The sequence below is a fragment of the Zea mays genome, chromosome 9 (assembly GCF_902167145.1).
Source record: "Zea mays cultivar B73 chromosome 9, Zm-B73-REFERENCE-NAM-5.0, whole genome shotgun sequence".
NCBI lineage: Eukaryota > Viridiplantae > Streptophyta > Magnoliopsida > Poales > Poaceae > Zea > Zea mays.
In genome coordinates this window covers 103,971,302-103,993,614 of record NC_050104.1, presented here as the reverse complement: position 1 = coordinate 103,993,614, position 22,313 = coordinate 103,971,302, and the positions used below count along the sequence as shown (strand labels likewise).

The 22,313-nt window shown below is 51.5% G+C and overlaps 2 protein-coding genes across 2 annotated transcripts; one reads left to right on the top strand and one right to left on the bottom strand.

The window, feature by feature from the left end:
• Positions 1-267: 267 nt before the first annotated feature.
• LOC103638767 (probable glucomannan 4-beta-mannosyltransferase 9) lies at positions 268-4,805 on the top strand. Its single transcript, XM_008661585.4, has 9 exons — positions 268-912; positions 1,101-1,199; positions 1,286-1,538; positions 2,285-2,395; positions 3,156-3,292; positions 3,415-3,528; positions 3,639-3,838; positions 3,987-4,172; positions 4,259-4,805. Exons 1-9 carry the CDS (start codon positions 592-594, stop codon positions 4,416-4,418), a joined length of 1,581 nt encoding a protein of 526 aa, XP_008659807.1. The 5' UTR covers positions 268-591; the 3' UTR covers positions 4,419-4,805.
• A 3,115-nt stretch (positions 4,806-7,920) lies between these two features.
• LOC100281081 (potassium transporter 10) lies at positions 7,921-12,367 on the bottom strand. The gene is given in 9 exon segments (NM_001154000.2): positions 7,921-8,674; positions 8,787-9,193; positions 9,313-9,567; positions 9,666-9,789; positions 9,880-9,932; positions 10,020-10,280; positions 11,190-11,243; positions 11,370-11,919; positions 12,105-12,367. Coding segments are annotated over 9 exon segments (2,439 nt in total). The 5' UTR covers positions 12,180-12,367; the 3' UTR covers positions 7,921-8,014.
• Positions 12,368-22,313: the final 9,946 nt, after the last annotated feature.

Sequence of the window (22,313 nt, the reverse complement as noted above, 5' to 3'; positions counted from 1 at the left end):
CAATGAATACACAAGCTAGTAAAGTGATGCCTATTTTGTTTTTTTTAAATGGTAAGGTGATACCTAGCTTACAAATGGAAATGGTTGGCCCGGTGAAAACAGGTGGATGGATTCGCATGTACTCCGGTTATCAAATCCAAAAATGTATCAGCAGTTCAGCACCCTGTAGGCTGTATGTATGGCTGTATCTACCGCAGGCACAGCCAAGCGAATCACAATCACCTACGGTTAAAACCACCTGGCAGCGGCCACCGACACCCGGCGGCGGCGTCCCCGGGGGTCAGCCCCCAGCCGTTAAAATCTCCCCTCGCTGCCTCGCCGTCTGGTGGTCCCTGCGGGAGCCAACAAAGCCCACCACCCTCCCGCTAGGCGCTAGCCCACCCCTTTTATTCTCCCTCCCTTGACGAGCAACGGAGCAGGCGCTGCAGGCACCGGCACCACCCCGGCGGCGGCGCTGCATTATTCCCACCTGGCCACCGTGCCCCCCCCCCCCCCCCCCCCCCCCCGCATTGCGTGCTAGGTGTCGTCACGCCTGCTGCTCGTCTGTGTGTTGGGAGCCTGGGTCCACGGTGTGCAAAAATCACAACCGCAATGGCGGTACTGGCGGAGCTGGGGACGGTGCCGGCGGCGGGCTACTCCCGCAGCGACGTCGCGGCGGCGCTGTGGCAGCAGCTCAAGTCCCCGGTGGTGGTGCCGCTGCTGCGGGTGTCGGTGGCGCTGTGCCTGGCCATGTCCGCGATGCTGTTCGCGGAGAAGGTGTACATGGCCGTGGTGGTCGCCGCGTCGCGCCTGCTCGGGCGGCGGCCCGAGCGGCGGTACCGGTGGCAGCCCATCCGCGACGGCGACGACCTCGAGGCGGCCGCCGCCTACCCCATGGTGCTCGTCCAGATCCCCATGTTCAACGAGCGGGAGGTGAGTGAGCGCCTGCCGGACGGACGCCGGCGCCGGCGTTGGCTCTGGTCGTCTCGCGATCAAAGCGTTCATTTTTAATTTAAGGCTAGCTAGTAGGGGAGGACTTACATACACTGACCGTACGTGTGCGTGCGTGTGCTGGGCTGCTGGCTGGCTGGCTGCATGGTGGTGCGTGCGTGGACGTGCAGGTGTACAAGGTGTCGATCGGGGCGGCGTGCGGGCTGTCGTGGCCGTCGGACCGGATCATCGTGCAGGTGCTGGACGACTCCACCGACCCCGTCGTCAAGGTACATACACAACACAAGGAACTCCAGCATGCATACTATCATGTTCATGTTTCTATTAATTCCTGATGATGATGGACCACCACCAGGAGCTGGTTCGTGCTGAGTGCTGGCGGTGGGCGAGCAAGGGCGTGAACGTCAAGTACGAGGTCCGCGACAGCCGGCGAGGGTACAAGGCCGGCGCGCTCCGGGAAGGCATGAAGCGCGCCTACGCCCGCGGCTGCGACCTGGTGGCCATCTTCGACGCCGACTTCCAGCCGGAGCCGGACTTCCTGTGGCGCGCCGTGCCGTTCCTTCTCCACAACCCGGACCTCGCGCTCGTCCAGGCGCGCTGGAAGTTCGGTACGTCGTTTTTACCGCACGTACGTACTCCAGCTAGCGACCCAACCCAACTGCGTGCCCAGTACATGGAAGAACGTCGGTGCTGGGCCCAGGGTCAAAGTGTCCCTGTCACTCACACAGGCAGGCGGGTCCTCCACATAAACTGCATGATGCATGCATGCATCGGTCGGTCTCCATCGGCCACCCATGTGGTTTGCGACGCCATTCCTGTAGCCCGTAGGCACCAAAGCAAGCTTTCCTTGAGAGAGTGAGCGTCAGCTAGACAAGACACGCCAGCACCAGAGATCATATCAGCTACCACAGGTCACGGTCTGAGCCTCAGTTCCAGCCTCAACTACCTACCTACCCACCCCCCAAGTGCAAGTGCAACTTCCAACGAAACCACACCTACCTGCTTTGGCATCATCATAAACGCGGTCCAGCACTCGACCACTAGACCCAGTCTTTCCGGATCAGCAATGAACATCTCCTCCGTCTCTGGAGTCTGGACTAGTACTAGCACATATCACACTCACTCTCATTCATTCATCACTGATGGACGACAGGCGCAAAGAATAGTTCTTTTTTATATAAAAAAACATGTCTCAGTAAAGGCTGTCAACCGTCTGAATTATCCCCCACATTGATGAAAGGATGTTTTTTCGGGCCGGCAGCACCTTCCATCAGCTTGCTTTGCTAGAGGCTCTTTGTGCATGCTGAACTGCTGCTGATCCCATGTCCGCTGCTGCTGGGTCTCCCATGAGCAGTGAACGCAGACGAATGCCTGATGACAAGGATGCAGGAGATGTCCCTGGACTACCACTTCGCAGTGGAGCAGGAAGTCGGCTCCTCCACCTACGCCTTCTTCGGCTTCAACGGTAAAAACTCTCTCTTCAGATGCCTTCTCTTGTGGGGGCGGCCGGGGGGCTAGCTGTGCCCTTTCTCTTCTCCATGCATGCCTCTGTCCCTCGGCCTTTTCCTTTTTTTTTTCTGCCACGTGTTTCAGTCCCTCATACTCTGTTTCCTAGTCTTTCTATAAAGATAAACGAAAAAAAAGGGGGTCACGTGCCACATCTCAAAGCCGTATGAAATTTGTGTAAAAATAAGTTGAAGAGATTTAGAGATGATGAAGGGACCCTGAACGACGAGTGACAGTAACGACAGCTCAGCTCAATAATAAAAGTCGTTATTCTTAGGGCCTGTTTAGTTCATATGTAGATTCCTGAAAATCTGATTTCAGCTGTGAACTATGAGAAGGTTGTTGTGAGCTGACCATTATAAATACTGAAATTTGCTTGGTTGAAACAACTCTCAACTGTAGATTTTATAAGAGCATGACAGCTTCTAATATGGATGACAGGAATCTAGAAAATCTGGCGTAGAAGATGATTCTAAATTGAACTAGAGAAATATATAGATTTTCAGAAATCTATTCTGCTGAAGTATCCATTTTGGTTGGAATTTCAGATTTTTGGTATCGAATCTGGTTAAGAAAGCTGAATCAAACAAACCATTAAGCTGTCTCTCAAACAGTTTTTCTATCCCACGCACTCTCTATTTCAAACTCAACTACGTAAATAGCACAGCACAGTCTACAGTTTCGCACGGCCTTTACCATTCGACATATCTTTTCGATAGGAACCGCTGGCGTGTGGCGCATATCCGCTTTGAACGAGGCCGGAGGGTGGAAGGACAGGACCACGGTGGAGGACATGGATCTGGCAGTCCGAGCAAGCCTCAAAGGGTGGAAGTTTGTATACATCGGTGACCTCATGGTAGGATGCACCATGTGTTACACCAACTGCGTTCGCTTCCCTTGTTCTTTGAGTGTTACCAGTCCTCCTCCTTCCTGAGCATGCAGCCGAAATTAACCCAGAAGAGACGCGTTGTTTTCCAGGTGAAAAGCGAGCTCCCGAGCACACTCAAAGCGTACAGGTACCAGCAGCACAGATGGTCGTGTGGGCCGGCAAACTTGTTCAGGAAAACGCTGGTGGAGATCGTCAGAAACAAGGTGCCTTGCACAGAACCCCTTTTAAATATTTAATATATATATATAGCCAAAAAAAAAGAGACTTGTTTCTAACTAGCTAGTTATTGGTTTTTTTTTCTCCCTTGGTGCAGAAGGTGACGCTCTGGAAGAAAATCCACGTCATCTACAACTTCTTCCTCGTGCGCAAGATCGTAGCGCACGCCGTGACGTTCGTGTTTTACTGCATCGTGATCCCCACGACGGTCCTGGTTCCTGAGGTTCAAGTGCCAAAGTGGGGTTCCGTCTATATCCCAACCGTAATAACCCTTCTCAGTGCTGTTGCCACTCCAAGGTAGTACCAATCTTTCCAACAACTCTATGATCATCCAGCCATCAAAAGTTCAAAACCAACGATGCCTTTCACTCTGCCCTCAAGCTATGATAAATCCGATGACATTAGCTTACAGATCTGACATCAAAACCATCGGATGGTGGTGCAGGTCAGCTCACTTAGTTGTCTTCTGGACCCTCTTCGAGAATGTGATGTCGCTGCATAGAACCAAGGCCACTTTCATCGGCCTACTGGAGGCAGGCAGGGTGAACGAGTGGGTGGTGACAGAAAAACTCGGTGATGCTCTCAGGACCAAAGTGCCAGGCAAGAAACCCCGCATGAGGATAGGAGACAGGTACATGACGAAGAACTGTCTTTTCTGATCCATTTTTTCTGATTCATCTATTCCATCCTCGCGGATAAACTTCGATGTCGAATCAGGTTGCACGTTCTGGAGCTCGGTGTCGCAGCTTACCTCCTCTTCTGTGGATGCTATGACATTGCGTTCGGGAACAACCGCTACTACATATTCTTGTTCCTCCAATCCATCGCTTTCTTCATCGTCGGCATTGGCTATGTCGGAACATTCGTCCCTCACTAGCTAGCTCGTAGCAGAATCATTCTGAGAGGCTACCCATCCTGATGATGCATGGTTGTCTTCAACCCCTTCCGGTTTCATTTCATGGAAATCAGTTGGTAGATAAGATCGAGCAAACCTTCTCTTGTATGTAATGTTGTCATGGGAAAAAAAAGAAAATACAGTGTAAAGGCACACTGGCAGACAAGCCATAGATATGAGTAGGTATGTGTGTTGTTGAAGGAATGTGCTGTGATGCGCATGGGGGGATTGGTGATGACAAGCAGGCCGTTTTGAGTCTCCATGTCACCTATGCAGAATCAGCTGTAGAAAAAAAGGTAGCAAATTGTGGAAGTCGAACCAATTGTTTTGCAAACATAAAAAAAAAAGATGAATGTTTGTTGGCGAGTTCGTTGTGAGAACATTGTAAAGTTGTACATGTTTTGTTGTCTCCTCTTACCCTTCTTTATTTGTTTCCCATGTTTATATCAACTATAATAAACAGATTGTATTTGAAAAGATTTCGTTTCAGATCACTATGGTACAACAGAAAATGGATGTATCAAGGGGACTGACCTCTTTTCTGAGATATCAACTGTTCTACATCTTATGTCAGACTCCCAGGACCTCGACAGATGAATCACATAGAATTTTTCTGATTCATTCCAGATTTTGTCTGATCCTACTACTTCTCAGTCAAGTGAATTTTGTCTGCGGATTTGATTGAATCAATGACAAACAAGTGCAAGCCTACCCCAACCAGGGGCGGAGCCAGGATTGTTATATAAGGGGGCCGGGCCAATTCATTAATACTATATGATAAGAATATTGTATAGTAAAAATATTGTATAATGTTATCAGGTGACAACTTTAGTTGAAATTTGTAGATTTTATTATCCACAAGATCTAATATAGTATGTATATACGTTGTTGCCGCTCATTCTGCGGCTTCGCGTGATCACCTTCTTTGGACTTTGGTTGTGGGGTTATGGTAGAGGCAAGTCAAGTGGTCAGTGGCAATCGGCAGCTGCCTAGCCAGACAATACGATGAAGTATAAAGGGTGAGGTTCAGGTATCAGCGTCTGTAGGCGAATTAGGTTTGACGTTTAATGCATTGATTGATCATTTAACGAATATTTTATCTTTTTTTGTCTCCTTTAGATTTTGGTTGACATACTACACTAGAGTTATGGATCATGTATTACTAACCACTATATTAAATCTTTGATTAATTACGCTGCATAAAATTTAGAGTATATATTTACACACAAATTCGACTATATTCTCTTGTATGTGTCATAGCCTTGGGAGGGGCCATGGCCCCTGCCGGCCCCCCCTTGGCTCCGCCCCTGACCCCAACGTGCTTGGGACAAAAAGGCTTTGTTGTTGTTGTGTTGTTGTAATGACAAACAAGTGCATATTCCTACATGTTGCTGAAGAAAACATATCAGTAGTGTCTCTCCAAATCCTGACATTATCACAGATCTTCAAGGATCCAATTCACAGCTCGATGTGCTATTCTAAACCACCATGATTGGGAGATATCTGAACAGTTGATGCGATCTTGTGGTAGATGCTCCTTCCGAAAGCAAGGTAAAGGTTCCAAATAAAGATGGACATGTACCACGTAACATCCTGTCCTTTGCTCTGCTAACTTATCCCAAGGTTATCTCTGGCCTCTGCTCTTTCAGCTTTCATCAGGCTCTGGTACAGTGTAGCGAACAAAGTCTTGCTCACTTGCCTTTATACTGGTAAAACTGCTCGGACGAGAATGAGGCATTCAGATCATACTAGATAAATTTCTGTGCACGATGTTTTCTCCAGAGAAGCGGCGCACTTCCATTCTGAATTGCAGCAGTCACCACGCAAACCACTGCATAGCCATCAACAACGACTGACACCATCCACTGGTCGCACGGATTGCTCGGCGACGGTGGAGGCCAATGCATTGCAGACCTCATATATTGCCGAGTATTCGTCATGGTACGTGTCTCCGGCAAGGAAAATGTGCTTCCTGCTCTGCACTTCGACGGAGCTCCAGGCACGATCTTTCTGTAAGCCCAGCGCCCTCATCGCCTCGTGCGCGCCAGCCACGCTCTCCCACATCTCGCGGGCGGCGTACGTGTTCGCCACGACCAGGTACTTCCCGGCGTTTCCAGGCTGCAGCCGGAAGAACCGCCGGGCGGCGAGCTCGACAAGCTCGACGTCTCCACCGTGCTTCCTGCAGGCGCCCAGAATGGCGCCCCAGACCACGGAGTGCTCCTGGCAGTCCGGCAGGTTCTTGACGAGCTCGTAAGCGTCGTGTAGTCTGCCGACCCTCGCGAGCATGTCGACCACCGCCGCATAGTGCGGGCCCCTTGGCGTGAGGCCGTAGTCAGAGGACATGGAGGAGAAGCGCCTCAACCCCTCGCCGACGAGCCCTCCGTGCGCGCACGCCGAGAGCACGGCGAGGAACGTCACGTCGTTGGGCCGGAACCCACTCGCCGCCATCCGGTCGAAGAACGCCAGCGCCTCGTCGACGCACCCCTGCTGGCCGTGCCCGGAGATGACCGCGGTCCACATCGTGACGTTCCGCTCCGGCGCGGCCGCGAACACGCGGCGCGCGTCCTCGGGGCAGCTGCACTTGAGGTACATGTCCACGAGCGCGCTGTTGGCGAAGACGTTGCCGCCAACGTCCGACTTGACCGCGACGCCGTGCACGCGGCGGCCGTGCCCCAGCGCGGCCAGCCTCGCGCACGCGCACAGCACCGACGCGAACGTGAACTGGTCCGGCGCCAGCCCTTCCGCGCGCATCGCGCTGAACAGCTCCACCGCCCGCTCCTGCGCCTCCCCGCTGCCGCGCGCGCACCCGGAGATCATGGCGTTCCACGCGACAACGCTCCGCTGCGGCATTCCGTCGAACATCTTCTGCGCGCATCCGAGGTGCCCGATCTTGGCGTAGAAGATGAGCAGCTTGGTGGCGACGTACGCGCTGCAGCGGAACCCGGTGGCGACCATGCGCGCATGGATCCTCTTGCCGAGCCTCGGGTCCCTCCGGTTCACGCATTCTTGCAGCAGAAGCGCGTAGGTTCCAGCGCCGGGGCACACGGGACTCCGGCACATGAGGCTCACGGCCTTGGACAGGTGCCCGGTGATGCACAGGGACTTCAACGTTCGTGCCAGGCCAGCGGAACCCATGGTTGACGGAATTTGGAAATAGCACTCTTCTGGATCTTTGCTGATCTTATAATCTTATAGTAGTTGAGAACTTGAGATTCGTTTGATGTTTTTGCGATGCCAGATCCGGGATCAAACCTCGGTATTGGGTGGGCATATATAATACTCCCTCCGTTTCTTTTTAGTTATCGCTGAATAGTTCAATTTTGCACTATCCAGCGACAACTAAAACAAAACGGAGGGAGTATGAAATTTTCTCCACCGGCGAAGGCAATTTTGGTACTCCTATTCACGAGAGAAGCCGAAGGCCTAACAAGAAAACTAAGCTGCATTTACAACGGAACTCACCAGCAGTTACTTACAAGATCTAGCATATACAGCTGAAAACTTTTTGTTCCATTTCCTCTTCATCTTTTCCTGCTCCTATATTTCTCCCCCTCAGTTTCAGGGGTTCAGTCATCAGATCAGATATAGTACATCATACCCACCTCCAGCGTGGAGGCGTGCGGGATGGAGACGGCGTAGTTGGGACCCCGGCTGTTCCTCCGCAGGAAGTCGTAGCAGAAGTTGATCACGAACCGGCGGAGGAAGCTGGACCCGCTCTTCGCCTTCACGTGCGAGTGGCCCAGGATGAACGCCATGCCGGCCTCCCGCGCGTCGGACAGCTCCTGCAGCTCCTCCTGCACGCCGGCATTCGGCTTCGGGCTCGCTGCCGGCAGCACGAACCGCACCCGCTTCTTGGGGCCAACCACCGGGGGAGGAGTGGGCGACGGCGACCGTATCTCCCTGCTGGCCTGGGACGGGCCGACGGTCTTCTCCACTGTAGCCTCTTCCTCGAGCATGCGGATGCTGTTGGAGCGGACTACCGCCATGCGCTGCTCCTCCTCGTCGAACTCCTCGGGCATGCCGTTCAACTTGGACGACCCTGACCGGATGAACTCCGCGACGCTGCACACCAGCTCCTTCTCGAACTCAATGTCGTCCTTGTGGAAGTCGTGGTAGCCGTACCTGACGATGCACCGGTACATTCTGTACTGCTTCGGGCCGATCCTCCCAACGAGGAACCTCTCTTCAGGACGGACATGTGGTATTGGTACGTTCTTGATGCACATGAATATGAGTACCTGGTCATGACCAACAATGGTCAATAGCAGGGTAAAAGTACTTCTGAAACCATGTCTGAACTTTGGACAAAATGGAATCATCGATCGATTGAACAAAAAGGACTGAGGCTACCTGGTGGAAGGCTGGTAAGTTGGTGACAAAATGCGAGAAGATTGCCGGGACGCCAGTTTCGAGCTCGGTGTGGATGAGGCCAATGCCGCGGACACGAACTATGCCGAGGTTCGGGCTGAGACCAAGGAGCCAGTTGATGGAAACCTTGCTCTGGACGTCAAACTCATACCTCTTGATGGTGCCATAGTGCCAGATGCACATTATCAAAATGAAGATAAAAGCAAGGACGATTGGGACCCAGGCCCCCTCCCTGAACTTGATGAGTGCCGCTGAGAAGTACAGTGCCTCAATGGTTCCAAAGAACACAATGAAGCCAATTGCCAGAAATATGCTCTTATGCCAGCACAAGACTATCACCAGGGACATCAGACACGTTGTCACCAGCATGACGGTTATAACAGCCAATCCTGTATAAAAATAACTAGTACATGTGAGATTGACAGCCATTACTACTCACTTTTAGTTCTCACCCGAGAAAATTCGGTAGTTTAAAGTCTATAATACAAAGATATCAACATTGGCATACCTGATGCATTCCCCAAGTGTTTTGTGTTCCTGAAACCAATGGTTACAGCTAAGCACAGTATCATCAGAATCCAATTGATCTCAGGGATGTATATTTGCCCGTGTACTTTGGCAGATGTATGAATTATCTTCACCCGAGGAAAGCAGCCCAGAGAAGTGCACTGCTTGATCATTGAGAATGTACCAGTGATGACAGCTTGGCTTCCCACAACTGCTGCAAGAATAGCAATTGCCATAACGGGCCACCTAATTTTCTCTGAAATGGTAAATTGTAAACATTAACAATCAGCACTGAGTCTTATATCATGCTATTGTTCACATCACTGATGATAACAACTGACGAGAATAACTTGCCTGGCACAGACACATAGAATCCAATCCTATAGTCACTTTCCATGGTATGATGCTTACACAGATAAGCAGCTTGTCCCATGTATGCAAGGATCAATGCTGGATACACCATGCATGTAAAAGCAATCTGCCCAAGAAATTTTTATCAGAGAATACATCTCCATATACTCCTAGGATGGAATACAGAAAAAATAGTTCACAGCAGACATTTCTTCACCTGTATTGACAACTGGTTAAAATGCCCTAGATCGGCAAACATTGCTTCAGAACCTGAAAGATCGAAAGGGTCACCTTGTAGTAAGAGACACTCCAAAGATCAAGGGAAAAGGTTCATAAATGGTTTGCTGAGCACAGTACCAGTTACGCATAACAGTATTCCTCCCAGGGACATCCAACCTCCTCTCTGTGTCTTCCTCAAGAACTTGTACATGTAATACGGAGATAATGCTCGATATACAGTGGGTTCCCAGTGAATAATATTGTAAACACCAATAACGCTTATACATAGGAGCCATGTGACCACTACTGGAGCAAAAATGAAGCCAACCCGGTGTGTACCATAGTGTTGCAGTGCAAACAGGCAAACCAGTATGATACAGGCAATAGGAAGTTCCACATCTGCAGATTCACATTAGCAGAACTTCATACAGTTAGAAGGGACTTGGAACAGAACAGCACCTTATCGACACAAAAAGGAATCAGAATAAAGTAAAGTCATGCTTAACTTGACAAAGGAAAAAATTATTGATTTAAAAGTCAAGAATAAGGTCCTTTGCCTCACAATTTAGACCTTGACAAATGTGAACTTCTTTCAGCACAGGTGGCCCTTTTCCCAGGTTCCTGAATCTTACAACGTGGTACCATCTTTCTGCCATCCCACTTTCATATACTAAAACATAACATCAATTTGGGTAGCATATCTTACTTGAGAACCATTTTCCTTCCACTTTGACGAGTAGTTCAGTTTAAGACTGCTACCTACTATACCTTGAAACAAGTAAGTAGTTCCATGTATTGTAGCATGAATGCTGACCAAAAGTTCGATTTTGCTACACATAGAAACTGTCAGTATACATCACTACTAAAAGATCCATCATCTTTGATGATCTGTTCCTGTTCCTGGTCCCGGTTAAACAATTAAAGACCTTCCAGGATTAACTGTATACTACACCACATCTTTTGATTAAACAGAGAGATAACTCGAGGTGATTGTGTTCAACAGTTCACACCCTGCCATTACAACTTCTGCGAACCAAATTGTTCAGTTACATGGCATCTGATTTGACCACCTTTTCCTATGAGAAACTCCAAATACCACAAATCCACTCTTGCACACATCTCACAGTTAAGAAGTCGCTGAAACCAAGTCCGGAACACAATTGTATGATTGCATCAGGAAACTTTAAGGTGGACCCTGATGCATTTAACTAACAACTTGAATCGATGAACAGTACCTATAAAGCTACAAAGACAAATCTAGACTCAACAAATACAAAATCAATAGGAGGGCGATGATTGGATCCTTACACTTATGATGTTCCTTCTCCATGGACAGCTCCAGCCCGGAAACTGCAGAGAACACTGCAACAGCAGAGCAGCATGTCAGAATCAGAACTACACAGCACAGCAACACAGCCCAAACAAGTCGAGAGCAGCGGAGCCCATCAGCCATCAGGCAAGGCGAAAGGCGTTCGTTGACTCACTCACCGGAGATGGCCGGCGTGAGCACACCGTCGCCGATCACCATGCAGGTGCCCACCAGCGCCAGCACGAGCAGCACACGCTGCAGCACCTTGTGCCGCTCCAGCAGCCTCCTGACGCTGGCAGCAGCGCCCCCGCCCAGCGTCACTGCATTGCCGTTCTGCGCCGTAGCCTTCTTGGTGCCACCGTCGGCTCCGTCCAAGAACTGGTCCTCGTCCCCGGCGGCGGTTCGTCCTGGCGGGAGGAGCGCGGCGCGCGCGTGGCGGCAGAGGAGGGAGTAGAGCGCGAAGGTGCCTCCTTCGCCGTGGTCGTCGGCGCGGAGGACGACGCAGACGTACTTGAGGAGCGGGACGAGCGTGAGCGTCCAGAAGACGAAGGAGAGCACGCCGAGGATCTCCTCGTTGCTCTCCGTGTGCTGGATGTCCTCCGCGAACGCCGCCTTGTACACGTACAGCGGCGACGTGCTGAGGTCGCCGTAAACCACGCCAAGGCTCTGGTACGCCAGGCTCAGCGTCATCCGCCATGGCACCCCGTTCCGTCCTCCCCGCTTCTCCTCCTGCGGGCACAGCACAGCCACACAAACAAAAGAAATCAGCACATTTCAGGACCGGAACCCTCCAAGATCGCAAGAAAACCGACGGACAAGGGCATTCTGAGATTCAGGAGCCACGGCGACGGCGAACAAGAGCCGCCCGACAAGATTGGACCTTCGAAACACCAGGCAACCCCGGTCCACCATACCTCGTCATCGGGAGGAGTGCCCGGCAGCGGCGGCGATGGCGGCGCCTCGGGATCCATGACAGGAGGGCTCTTCATCGCGGCCTCCACCGCCCGGTAACTCCGGTCTGCTCTTGTAACCGAAGAGAAGAAGAGAGACACTTGAGGACTAGTGGGGAAGTTGGGATTAGGTGAAGGTGACGGCGTCGCACAGCGGCCTCACCCCGGTTCTTGGTTTCTCGGGCGTTAGGAATTTGAGCAGGAGGCGTGACAGGATGTGATTCGGTGAGTATATTTGAAGGCCCTGAGGTTTTTAAGGTGGTCAAAGCAACAAAACAGGGGCAAGCTACATTGGCGTGAGGGACAACCAGAAACCGCAGGGGCCAGGCCGCCAGGGGACGGAGGAAGCGGAAGGAAGGAGACGAGAAGTGGAGAACGCGGGAGAGAGAAATAGAGAATATAGGGGTGGCGAGTGGGACACAAAGGGCTAGTCCAAAAACCGGAGATAATTAGAGAGAATAAAATCTCTTTTTTAAGGTTAGTTTGACCATTTTATTTTTCTAAAGAATTTTTATTTTTAAAAATAAATTAGTTTATTTTTATTTTTAAAAATAAATTAGTTTATTTTTATTTTAATAAAATAAAAATCTCTTAAAAATAGGATTATCAAATTAGTTTTTATTTAAAATTAAATAAGCAGTAGATTTTAGCATCACCAATCTCGTTTGATTCTCTAGCTTCCCAACTACTCCGAAGAGAAGAGACGAAGGGATCATAAAAAAGAAGCGGAGAAAGTGGCGCTTTTCCCTTTTGCCAAAGGGCGTGTCTGGTTGCTTGGTGTGGCCCTCACGTCCTTATGCCAGAAGTCTTCTAAAATCTTACTCTGGTCTAATGAAAACTATTTAGATTTTCTCTTCTAAACTTTCAAGCTCTAATAATTATAAAGTGATTCTATCTCTAAAAGTTTTAAAGCACTTTAGTTTAGTTTTTAAGCTCTCTAATATAAGATAGACTAAAAATAAGAGGAAAATTTAGAGTTTAATGGGTACTAATTTTTAGTCCCTCTACTTTATTATATTTTTATCTTTAAATTGCCAAATAAGTAAACTAAAACTCTATTTTAATTTTCATATTTAGCAATTTAGGAACTAAAATATAATAAAATGTAGAGGTTAAAAATTAGTCCTTATAAACCAAACATCCCCTTAGATTGTTTGTATAGAGCTTTAATTAAAAACTTAAGTTTCGATTAGATAATATAAACAGACTTTAAATTACCATTTATCGGGCTATTTGCATAAAATTGGTTTCTATATCTTTTTGCTCTCTGATAGTTTTATATATCTTATTGTACTTTTCGTGTACTTTAGAGGATCATTTTTTTATTCTTGACAGGCACAGATCTGAAATAAAAGGCCAGTATATTTCGATAACCAAATAAAACTGTTAGAGAATATTTTTTTCACACAAATCTCTATTCATATCAATTATTCAAAAAGGATATAAAGAGTGGCTTGTAGTTGCTCTCATCTCTATCATTGCAAATACTGGATACCCCATCCTATACGTTATTATAGGTAACATTTATTATCTAAAACAGATGATAGCACCTTTAGATATAATATACAAAATAATAAAGAAGTGAAAATTATATAGTCAAGAAAAACCGTTTTTGTTGTTAATAAATTTCTACTCTTATAAAGCACCAGTTTTTCTGGTTTCCATTGCCTTCTATTTTATAAAAAATTTCTTATAGCGAATCAAATAGTAGGCCACTGATCATTAATAGCTCCAGGATCATTATAGAATATATAAAATGAGTAATAATCTTTTGTACGATTATCTAGTCATATTAAAGAATCAAACAGTTTTACTAAAGTTATATATGAAAAAAATGTGGGTCATGTCTTTTAAGTAAATTCTTTGTCCGCCAGTGTATGGAAGTTGGTCTATTCCTTTTTGAATTCGATATGGATCTATATATTTGAGTGGTGTTAAATGATAGTTGTAGCTTTCACATGACATGTATCGTTAAACGCAATAATGCATGGTGGAGATTTAGACAATTTTGTTTATTGCTAGAAGCTTCATGTGGGGCAGACGTTTCCACGGTAGATTATACTACCTTTAAAGTACATCGGCATGCGATCATTTTGCTATTAGTGCATCACAGTACGATTGGAACCTGTTATTTTATCATCAAAGGCGATGTTGCTCCGAGACACAGAGCATCCTATAGTTTGTTAAAAAAAATACTATTCTGACCAAATACTTCAATAGAAGAGATTTCCGAAAGAAAAAACCTGTAATATAGAAAGGGTTCTATGTAAAAAAAAGGTAAAAAACACCATAAAATTAAACTTTGCTTGATATTTCAATCTAGCAAGCATGTGTGAAAATTCCGTATCATTTCATTTATTCTCTTGATTTAACATGTTATTGTCTTATTAGGAATACATGTTTTAAGACGACATATTTTACTATTACTTATAGTCATCATATTATCATTGTTAGAAGAAAACGGTTGAGCAAAGCACGTTTTTCATGTAAATACCGTATAATTAAAATATAATTTTTTAAAAAAAACTTCAAAAATCTATAGAAGCAAGTTTTTCATAGAAATATTGTATAATTAAAGTATCAATTTTTAAAAAAAACTTTAAAAAATCTATAGACGTATTTTATTTTAATATATTAAATTTTAAGTTATAGTTGATGCTAAGAGATAAATAAAGAAAAATTTATCTAATACAAAGAATTAAAAAAATGATGATTTTTCTCTTTTATATCGTACTGCAAAATTTTAATGAAGCTGAGTTTTGCCGTCGATTGAACTTATATGTGCTTACGACACTCCTAGCCCTGAAGCTACCTACTGGTTTCAATAGCAAAAAACGCCACCAAGAAATCATCCTAAGAAACTATGTTTGGTTTGAGGTTAAAGTGGGATGGGACGGGGACGACACCGTCCCCTTGATTTTTTGATCACGCCGCCACTAAAAACTATTTTGGTGTTTACCTCGTTCACATGTGACTCTCATCCAAATACTATATAAATTATGGTCGCCCTCTCTCATCCCACCATGTACATTCAACCAAACAGACCCTACAGCATCCAACGCAAGATCTGCTCACGGGAACCCACACAGAAATCTGACTTGAAATTTCCGCTGAGACTGACTTGACTTCACAGTGGTTTGATTTATATTTCAAACTAGGATTCATTTATTATACTTTGGATTTTTCATGTGAAATTTCTCAAAAACTAATGTTGCACGAATGGCACTGTCCGAAATCAGTTGTTCGCTCGCTCTAAAATTGGGATTCTATTCTACTCCTGTGCTGGCACATCTATAGCTGTGGGCGTAGAGAATCAGGCCTCAACGCATCGGTGGACCTCACGCACGTTTCCCCCACCCTCGGGCATCCTAGCCACTCGAAAACAACGCAACAACTGCTCTGTGGCCCCCACGGAAACCCGCGATGTGGGCCCGACTATTCAGGAAGCGCCGAAGCGAGACTAGAAACGCTGTCCGTGTCGGACTGACTGATCTGGTGATCCGGCCGGCGTGCCGCGTGCACAGCGCAGCGCAGCGCGGGCCCCGAGGGGTGATCTGCGCGTGCGCTTCTCGCCTGCCGCTGCTGCCTCATCGCCCGCCCGCCCGCTGTCGCCGCGTGTGGCGCCCGCGTCGCGCTCGCCGCGGACCCACCCAGGCGTCCCCGCCCGGCGTTCACCTCGACGCTCGAGCAGCCGCGTTCGACACCCAGCCACGACGCGTTGCTGCTGGCGTTTTCTCTTGTCGGATCAGGGTCAGGTGCCATGGCAGATTCTCTCGGCCGCCTCCGGCGGACGATGGCGACGGCGGCGCAGTGTGCCGACCGAGCCAGTCCTCGGTGATATCTTTCATGGGGCTGTGGGTCCTTAACTATTGTTTCGGTCATCGAGGCGGGCATTGCTATCAGGCTGACATATGGAGTGACAACAAAAAAAACATCACAAGCCCAAGCCAGCGAGTTATATTATTGATTAGGAAAAAAACGGCAGAAGCTTTGCCGCGGTTTTTATTAGATAATAGAAAAATAAAACTATATAAAGTAATTAGATGTAAATAAAACCACGCACCACGTTGACCCAAATCAACTCTGACTAAAAAAATGAAAACTGGAAGCTAAAAGAAAGAAAATCAACTAAAAAATTGAAACAACTCGAGCAGGTTATATTGATATGAACATATCCGATGCACATGAGCCTTTGGTGAATGCACCTGAACTAATAAAGTTCACAAAAAAATCTAAAAAAATCATGCATATTCTTTTCACCCTACTCAAACTATATACAAAATTTCAAATTCAAATTTGTATTACATAAAGAGTAATAAAAAGATAAAAAAATTCTGACACGTTTAAATTAGAAAATCAGCTAAAATGTTCTTTTTTTATTACAACTAAACTATAATAAATTTGAACTTGGTGTATATAATTATAGTAGGGTGGAAAGAATATGCATGAACTATTTTCTAGTTTTTTTTATGAATTTTGTTAGTTTATGTGCAACATATGTGCACCAAAGGTTCATGTGCACCGGATATATTCCCTATATTGATAGAAGATGCATGATCGGAGCATGTACTATCCATTGCACATAGGAGCCACAGTCGCGCACGAAGAATAGGTGAGCCAGAAAGAGACATGGGAGATAGTGCCTTGCTTGCTTAGGGTCTTGTCGGGGACCATAATTAGGGGTACCCTCAAGGCTCCTAATTCTCAGCTGGTAACCCCCATCAGCATAAAGCTGCAAAGGCTTGATGGGTGCGACTAAGTCAGGGATCAGTCCATTCGAGCGACTCGATCACGCCTCGCCCGAGCCTGGCCTCGGACAAGGGCAGCCGACCCTGGAGGATTTCCGTCTCGCCCGAGGCCCCCCTCCAACGGTGAACATATTTCCGGCTCGCCCGAGGCCCTGCCTTCGCTAAGAAGCAACCCTGACCAAATCGCCGCACCAACCGACCAAATCGCAGGAGCATTTAATGCAAAGGTGGCCTGACACCTTTATCCTGACGCGCGTCCCCCAGCCGGCAGAGCCGAAGTGACCGCCGTCACTTCGCCGCTCCACTGACCGACCTGACAAAAGGACAGCGCCGCCTGCGCCACTCCGACTGCGGTGCCACTTGACAGAGTGAGACTGACAGGCAGTCAGGCCCTGCCGAAGGCATCATAGGAAGCTCCGCTCCGCCCAACCTAGGGCTCGGACTCGGGCTAAGTCCCGGAAGACGGCGAACTCCGCTCCGCCCGACCCAGGGCTCGGACTCGGGCTAAGTCCCGGAAGACGGCGAACTCCGCTCCGCCCGACCCAGGGCTCGGACTCGGGCTAAGTCCCAGAAGACGACGAACTCCGCTCCGCCCGACCCGGGGCTCGGACTCGGGCTCAGCCCCAGAAGACGACGAACTCCGCTTCGCCCGACCCCAGGGCTCGGACTCCGCCCTGGCCTCAGCCGACGACCTCCGCCTCGCCCGACCCAGGGGCTCGGACTCGACCTCAGCCACGGAAGACAGACTCGACCTCGGCTTCGGAGGAGCTTCCGCATCGCCCAACCTAGGGCGCAGACCAGCCACGTCAACAGGAGGCGCCATCATCGCCCTACCCCGAGCTGACTCGGGCCGCAGGAAACAAGACCGGTGTCCCATCTGGCTCGCTCCGCCAGATAGGCAATGATGGCGCCCCGCATACTCTGTGACGACGGCGGCTCTCAGCCCCCTTACGGAAGCAAGAGGACGTAGGACTCAACCGCTCCGACAACTGTCCCTCCGCCAGGCTCCATCGCTCCTCCGACAGCCACGACATCACACCAGCTGGGTGCCAAAATCTCTACGGCTGCCACAACGGCATGTACTTAGGGCGCTAGCTCTCCTCCGCTAGACACGTAGCACTCTGCTACACCCCCCATTGTACACCTGGATCCTCTTCTTACGCCTATAAAAGGAAGGACCAGGGCCCTCTTAGAGAGGGTTGGCCGCGCGGGGACGAGGACGAGACAGGCGCTCGCTTGGGGCCGCTCGCTCCCTCTCCCGCGTGAACGCTTGTAACCCCCTACTGCAAGCGCACCCGACCTGGGCGCGGGACGAACACGAAGGCCGCGGAATTCCCACCTCTCTCACGCCGGTCTCCGGCCGCCTCGCTCTCCCCCTTCGCGCTCGCCCTCGCGCTCGACCCATCTGGGCTGGGGCACGCGGCGACATTCACTCGTCGGCCCAGGGACCCCCCGGTCTCGAAACGCCGACAGTTGGCGCGCCAGGTAGGGGCCTGCTGCGTGTTGACGAACAGCTTCCCGTCAAGCTCTAGATGGGCAGTCTCCAGCAACCTCTCCAACCCGGGACGGTGCTCCGTTTCGAGAGTCTTGAGTTCATGTCCCTCGACGGCAGCTACGACATGATACTCCTTCCACCGCCGCGCGACAACGACAATGGCGGCCGACAGCCCGCCCGCCGGCGGCGGAATCGACGACGTCTTCCCCGCGTGGTGGAAGAACAACCTTCGAGCTCATCCTGTCCTTTCCCCCGCCGACGGAGGAGAAACCAGGGCGACCAAGGCCAAGCAGGAGGCAGCGCCTCGTCGGCTGTCGAGCGAGTCGACGGTACTGGCGCCCCAACGAGGGGCGCACCGGGTATCGACTTCACGCCTGAGACGAAGACGAGCGCCGTCTCCCCGCGACACGCCAATCCTGAGCAAGCGGACGACGCCAGCGCGCTCGCGGAGAGCTTGCTGGACGTCACCCTCGTACCTGAGACGACGGTGCAGTCAGTCCCCGACGTGACTTTATCGCCGCTCGTCGACCAAGAGGTACCGACCGATTCCCATCCCACGTCATTTGGATTCAGCCTCAACCCGCCTAGCGACCTTGCTTTGGCGGGCGCTCGCGTAGAGGCGAGTCCAAACCCTCTGGGGTTTCGCATGCGGTCGCCTTGGGACCGGTTGACGGACGTCTCGACCTACGGGCCCTCTGGGTCCGAGGAAGACGACGAGCCCAGCATCTGTTGGGATTTCTCTGGACTTGGCAACCCCAGTGCCATGCGGGACTTCATGACCGCATGTGACTACTGCCTCTCCGACTGTTCCGACGGTAGCCGCAGCCTCGGCGACGAGGACTGCGGCCCAAGCCGCGAATGTTTCCACGTCGATCTAGGGGGTCCCTCCGAAGGCAATCATCTCGGCATGCCGAAGGACGGTGACCTCCCTAGGCCGGCGCCCCGCATCCCACGGGAGCTAGCTGTGGTCCCCGTTCAGGCGGGGGGCCATGACCCACAGCTCGAGCAAATCCGCGGGGTGCAGGCCAGGCTCGACGAGGGAGCAGGGGCGCTTGAGCCGATCCGCCGGGACGTCGGGCAGGCATGGGCGGGCCAACCCCCGGCCGGAGAAATACGTCATCTGCCCCAGGGTTTCCAGCACCGCGTCGCCGACGACGTCAGGGTCAGGCCGCCACCCGCATCTAGTGGGGTCGGCCAGAACCTGGCTGCAGCAGCGATGCTTCTCCGCGCGATGCCGGAGCCATTAACCACCGAGGGCCGGCGAATCCAGGGGGAGCTCAAGAATCTCCTGGAAGGCGCCACGGTCCGACGGGCCGAGAGCTCTACCTCCCGAAGGCAGGGATACCCCTCGGAACCTCATGCCACGACTTCCCGATTCATGCGGGAAGCCTCGGTCTACACTGGGCGCACGCGCAACACCGCGCCTGCGGCCCCGGGCCGCCTCGGCAACGAGCACCATCGCCGCGACCGTCGGGCCCACCTCGACGAGAGGGTGCGCCGAGGCTACCACCCCAGGCGTGGGGGACGCTACGACAGCGGGGAGGATCGGAGTCCCTCGCCCGAACCACCCGGTCCGCAGGCCTTCAGCCAGGCCATCCGACGGGCACCGTTCCCGACCCGGTTTCGACCCCCGACTACTATCACAAAGTACTCGGGGGAGACGAGACCGGAACTGTGGCTCGCAGACTACCGTCTGGCCTGCCAACTGGGTGGAACGGACGATGACAACCTCATCATCCGCAACCTCCCCCTGTTCCTCTCCGACACCGCTCGCGCCTGGTTGGAGCACCTGCCTCCGGGGCAGATCTCCAACTGGGACGACCTAGTCCAAGCCTTCGCCGGCAATTTCCAGGGCACTTACGTGCGCCCCGGGAATTCCTGGGACCTCCGAAGCTGCCGACAGCAGCCGGGAGAGTCCCTCCGGGACTACATCCGACGATTCTCGAAGCAGCGCATCGAGCTGCCCAACATCACCGACTCGGATGTCATCGGCGCGTTCCTCGCCGGCACCACCTGCCGCGACCTAGTGAGCAAGTTGGGTCGCAAGACCCCCACCAGGGCGAGCGAGCTGATGGACATCGCCACCAAGTTCGCCTCCGGCCAGGAGGCGGTCAAGGCCATCTTCCGAAAGGACAAGCAGCCCCAGGGCCGCCCATCGGAAGATGCTCCCGAGGCGTCAACTCAGCGCGGCGCCAAGAAGAAAGGCAAGAAGAAGTCGCAAGCGAAGCGCGACGCCGCCGACGCGGACCTTGTCGCCGCCGCCGAGTACAAGAACCCTCGGAAACCCCCCGGAGGTGCCAACCTCTTCGACAAGATGCTCAAGGAGCCGTGCCCCTATCACCAGGGACCCGTCAAGCACACCCTTGAGGAGTGCGTCATGCTTCGGCGCCACTTCCACAGGGCTGGGCCCCCGCGGAGGGTGGCAGGGCCTGCGACGACGACAAGAAGGAAGATCACCAAGCAGGATAGTTCCCCGAGGTCCGCGACTGCTTCATGATCTACGGTGGGCAAGCGGCGAATGCCTCGACTCGGCACCGCAAGCAAGAGCGCCGGGAGGTCTGCGCGATGAAGGTGGCGGCGCCAGTCTACCTAGACTGGTCCGACAAGCCCATCACCTTCGACCAAGCCGACCACCCCGACCACGTGCCGAGCCCGGGGAAATACCCGCTCGTCGTCGACCCCGTCATCGGCGACGTCAGGCTCACCAAGGTCCTCATGGACGGAGGCAGCAGCCTCAACATCATCTACGCCGAGACCCTCAGGCTCCTGCGTGTTGATCTGTCCTCCGTCCGAGCAGGCGCTGCGCCCTTCCATGGGATCATTCCCGGGAAGCGCGTCCAGCCCCTCGGACAACTCGACCTTCCCGTCTGCTTCGGAACGCCCTCCAACTTCCGAAGGGAGACCCTGACGTTCGAGGTGGTCGGGTTCCGAGGAACCTACCACGCGGTACTGGGAAGGCCATGCTACGCGAAGTTTATGGCCGTCCCCAACTACACCTACCTGAAGCTCAAGATGTCGGGCCCCAACGGGGTCATCACCGTCGGCCCCACGTACAAGCACGCGTTCGAATGCAACATGGAGTGCGTGGAGTACGCCGAGGCCCTCGCCGAGTCCGAGGCCCTCATCGCCGACCTAGAAAGCCTCTCTAAGGAGGTGCCAGACGTGAAACGTCATGCCGGCGACTTTGAGCCAGTGGAGACGGTTAAGGCCGTCCCCCTCGACCCCAGCGGCGACACCTCCAAGCAGATTCGGATCGGCTCCGGGCTCGATCCCAAATAGGAAGCAGTGCTCGTCGACTTCCTCCGCGCGAACACTGACGTCTTCACGTGGAGTCCCTCGGACATGCCCGGCATACCGAGGGATGTCGCCGAGCACTCGCTGGATATTCGGGCCGGAGCCCGACCCGTCAAGCAGCCTCTGCGCCGATTCGACGAGGAGAAGCGCAGAGCGATAGGCGAGGAGATCCACAAGCTAATGGCGGCAGGGTTCATCAAAGAGGTATTCCATCCCGAATGGCTTGCCAACCCTGTGCTTGTGAGAAAGAAAGGGGGAAATGGCGGATGTGCGTAGACTACACAGGTCTCAACAAAGCATGTCCGAAGGTTCCCTACCCTTTGCCTCGCATCGATCAAATCGTGGCTTCCACCGCTGGGTGCGAAACCCTGTCTTTCCTCGATGCCTACTCAGGGTATCATCAAATCAGGATGAAAGAGTCCGACCAGCTCGCGACTTCTTTCATCACGCCCTTCGACATGTACTGCTATGTCACCATGCCGTTCGGCTTGAGGAATGCGGGCGCGACGTACCAGCGGTGCATGAACCATGTGTTCGGCGAACACATCGGTCGCACGGTCGAGGCCTACGTCGATGACATCGTAGTCAAGATGAGGAAAGCTTCCGACCTCCTTTCCGACCTTGAAGTGACATTCC

Excerpts from the sequence above, each read along its gene's own strand:
- LOC103638767 (XM_008661585.4), top strand. The coding sequence starts at position 592 with ATGGCGGTACTGGCGGAGCTGGGGACGGTGCCGGCGGCGGGCTACTCC. Across the intron at positions 1,200-1,285 it reads CCACCGACCCCGTCGTCAAG|GAGCTGGTTCGTGCTGAGTG; the intron begins GTACATACACAA and ends GACCACCACCAG. Across the intron at positions 4,173-4,258 it reads CGCATGAGGATAGGAGACAG|GTTGCACGTTCTGGAGCTCG; the intron begins GTACATGACGAA and ends ATGTCGAATCAG.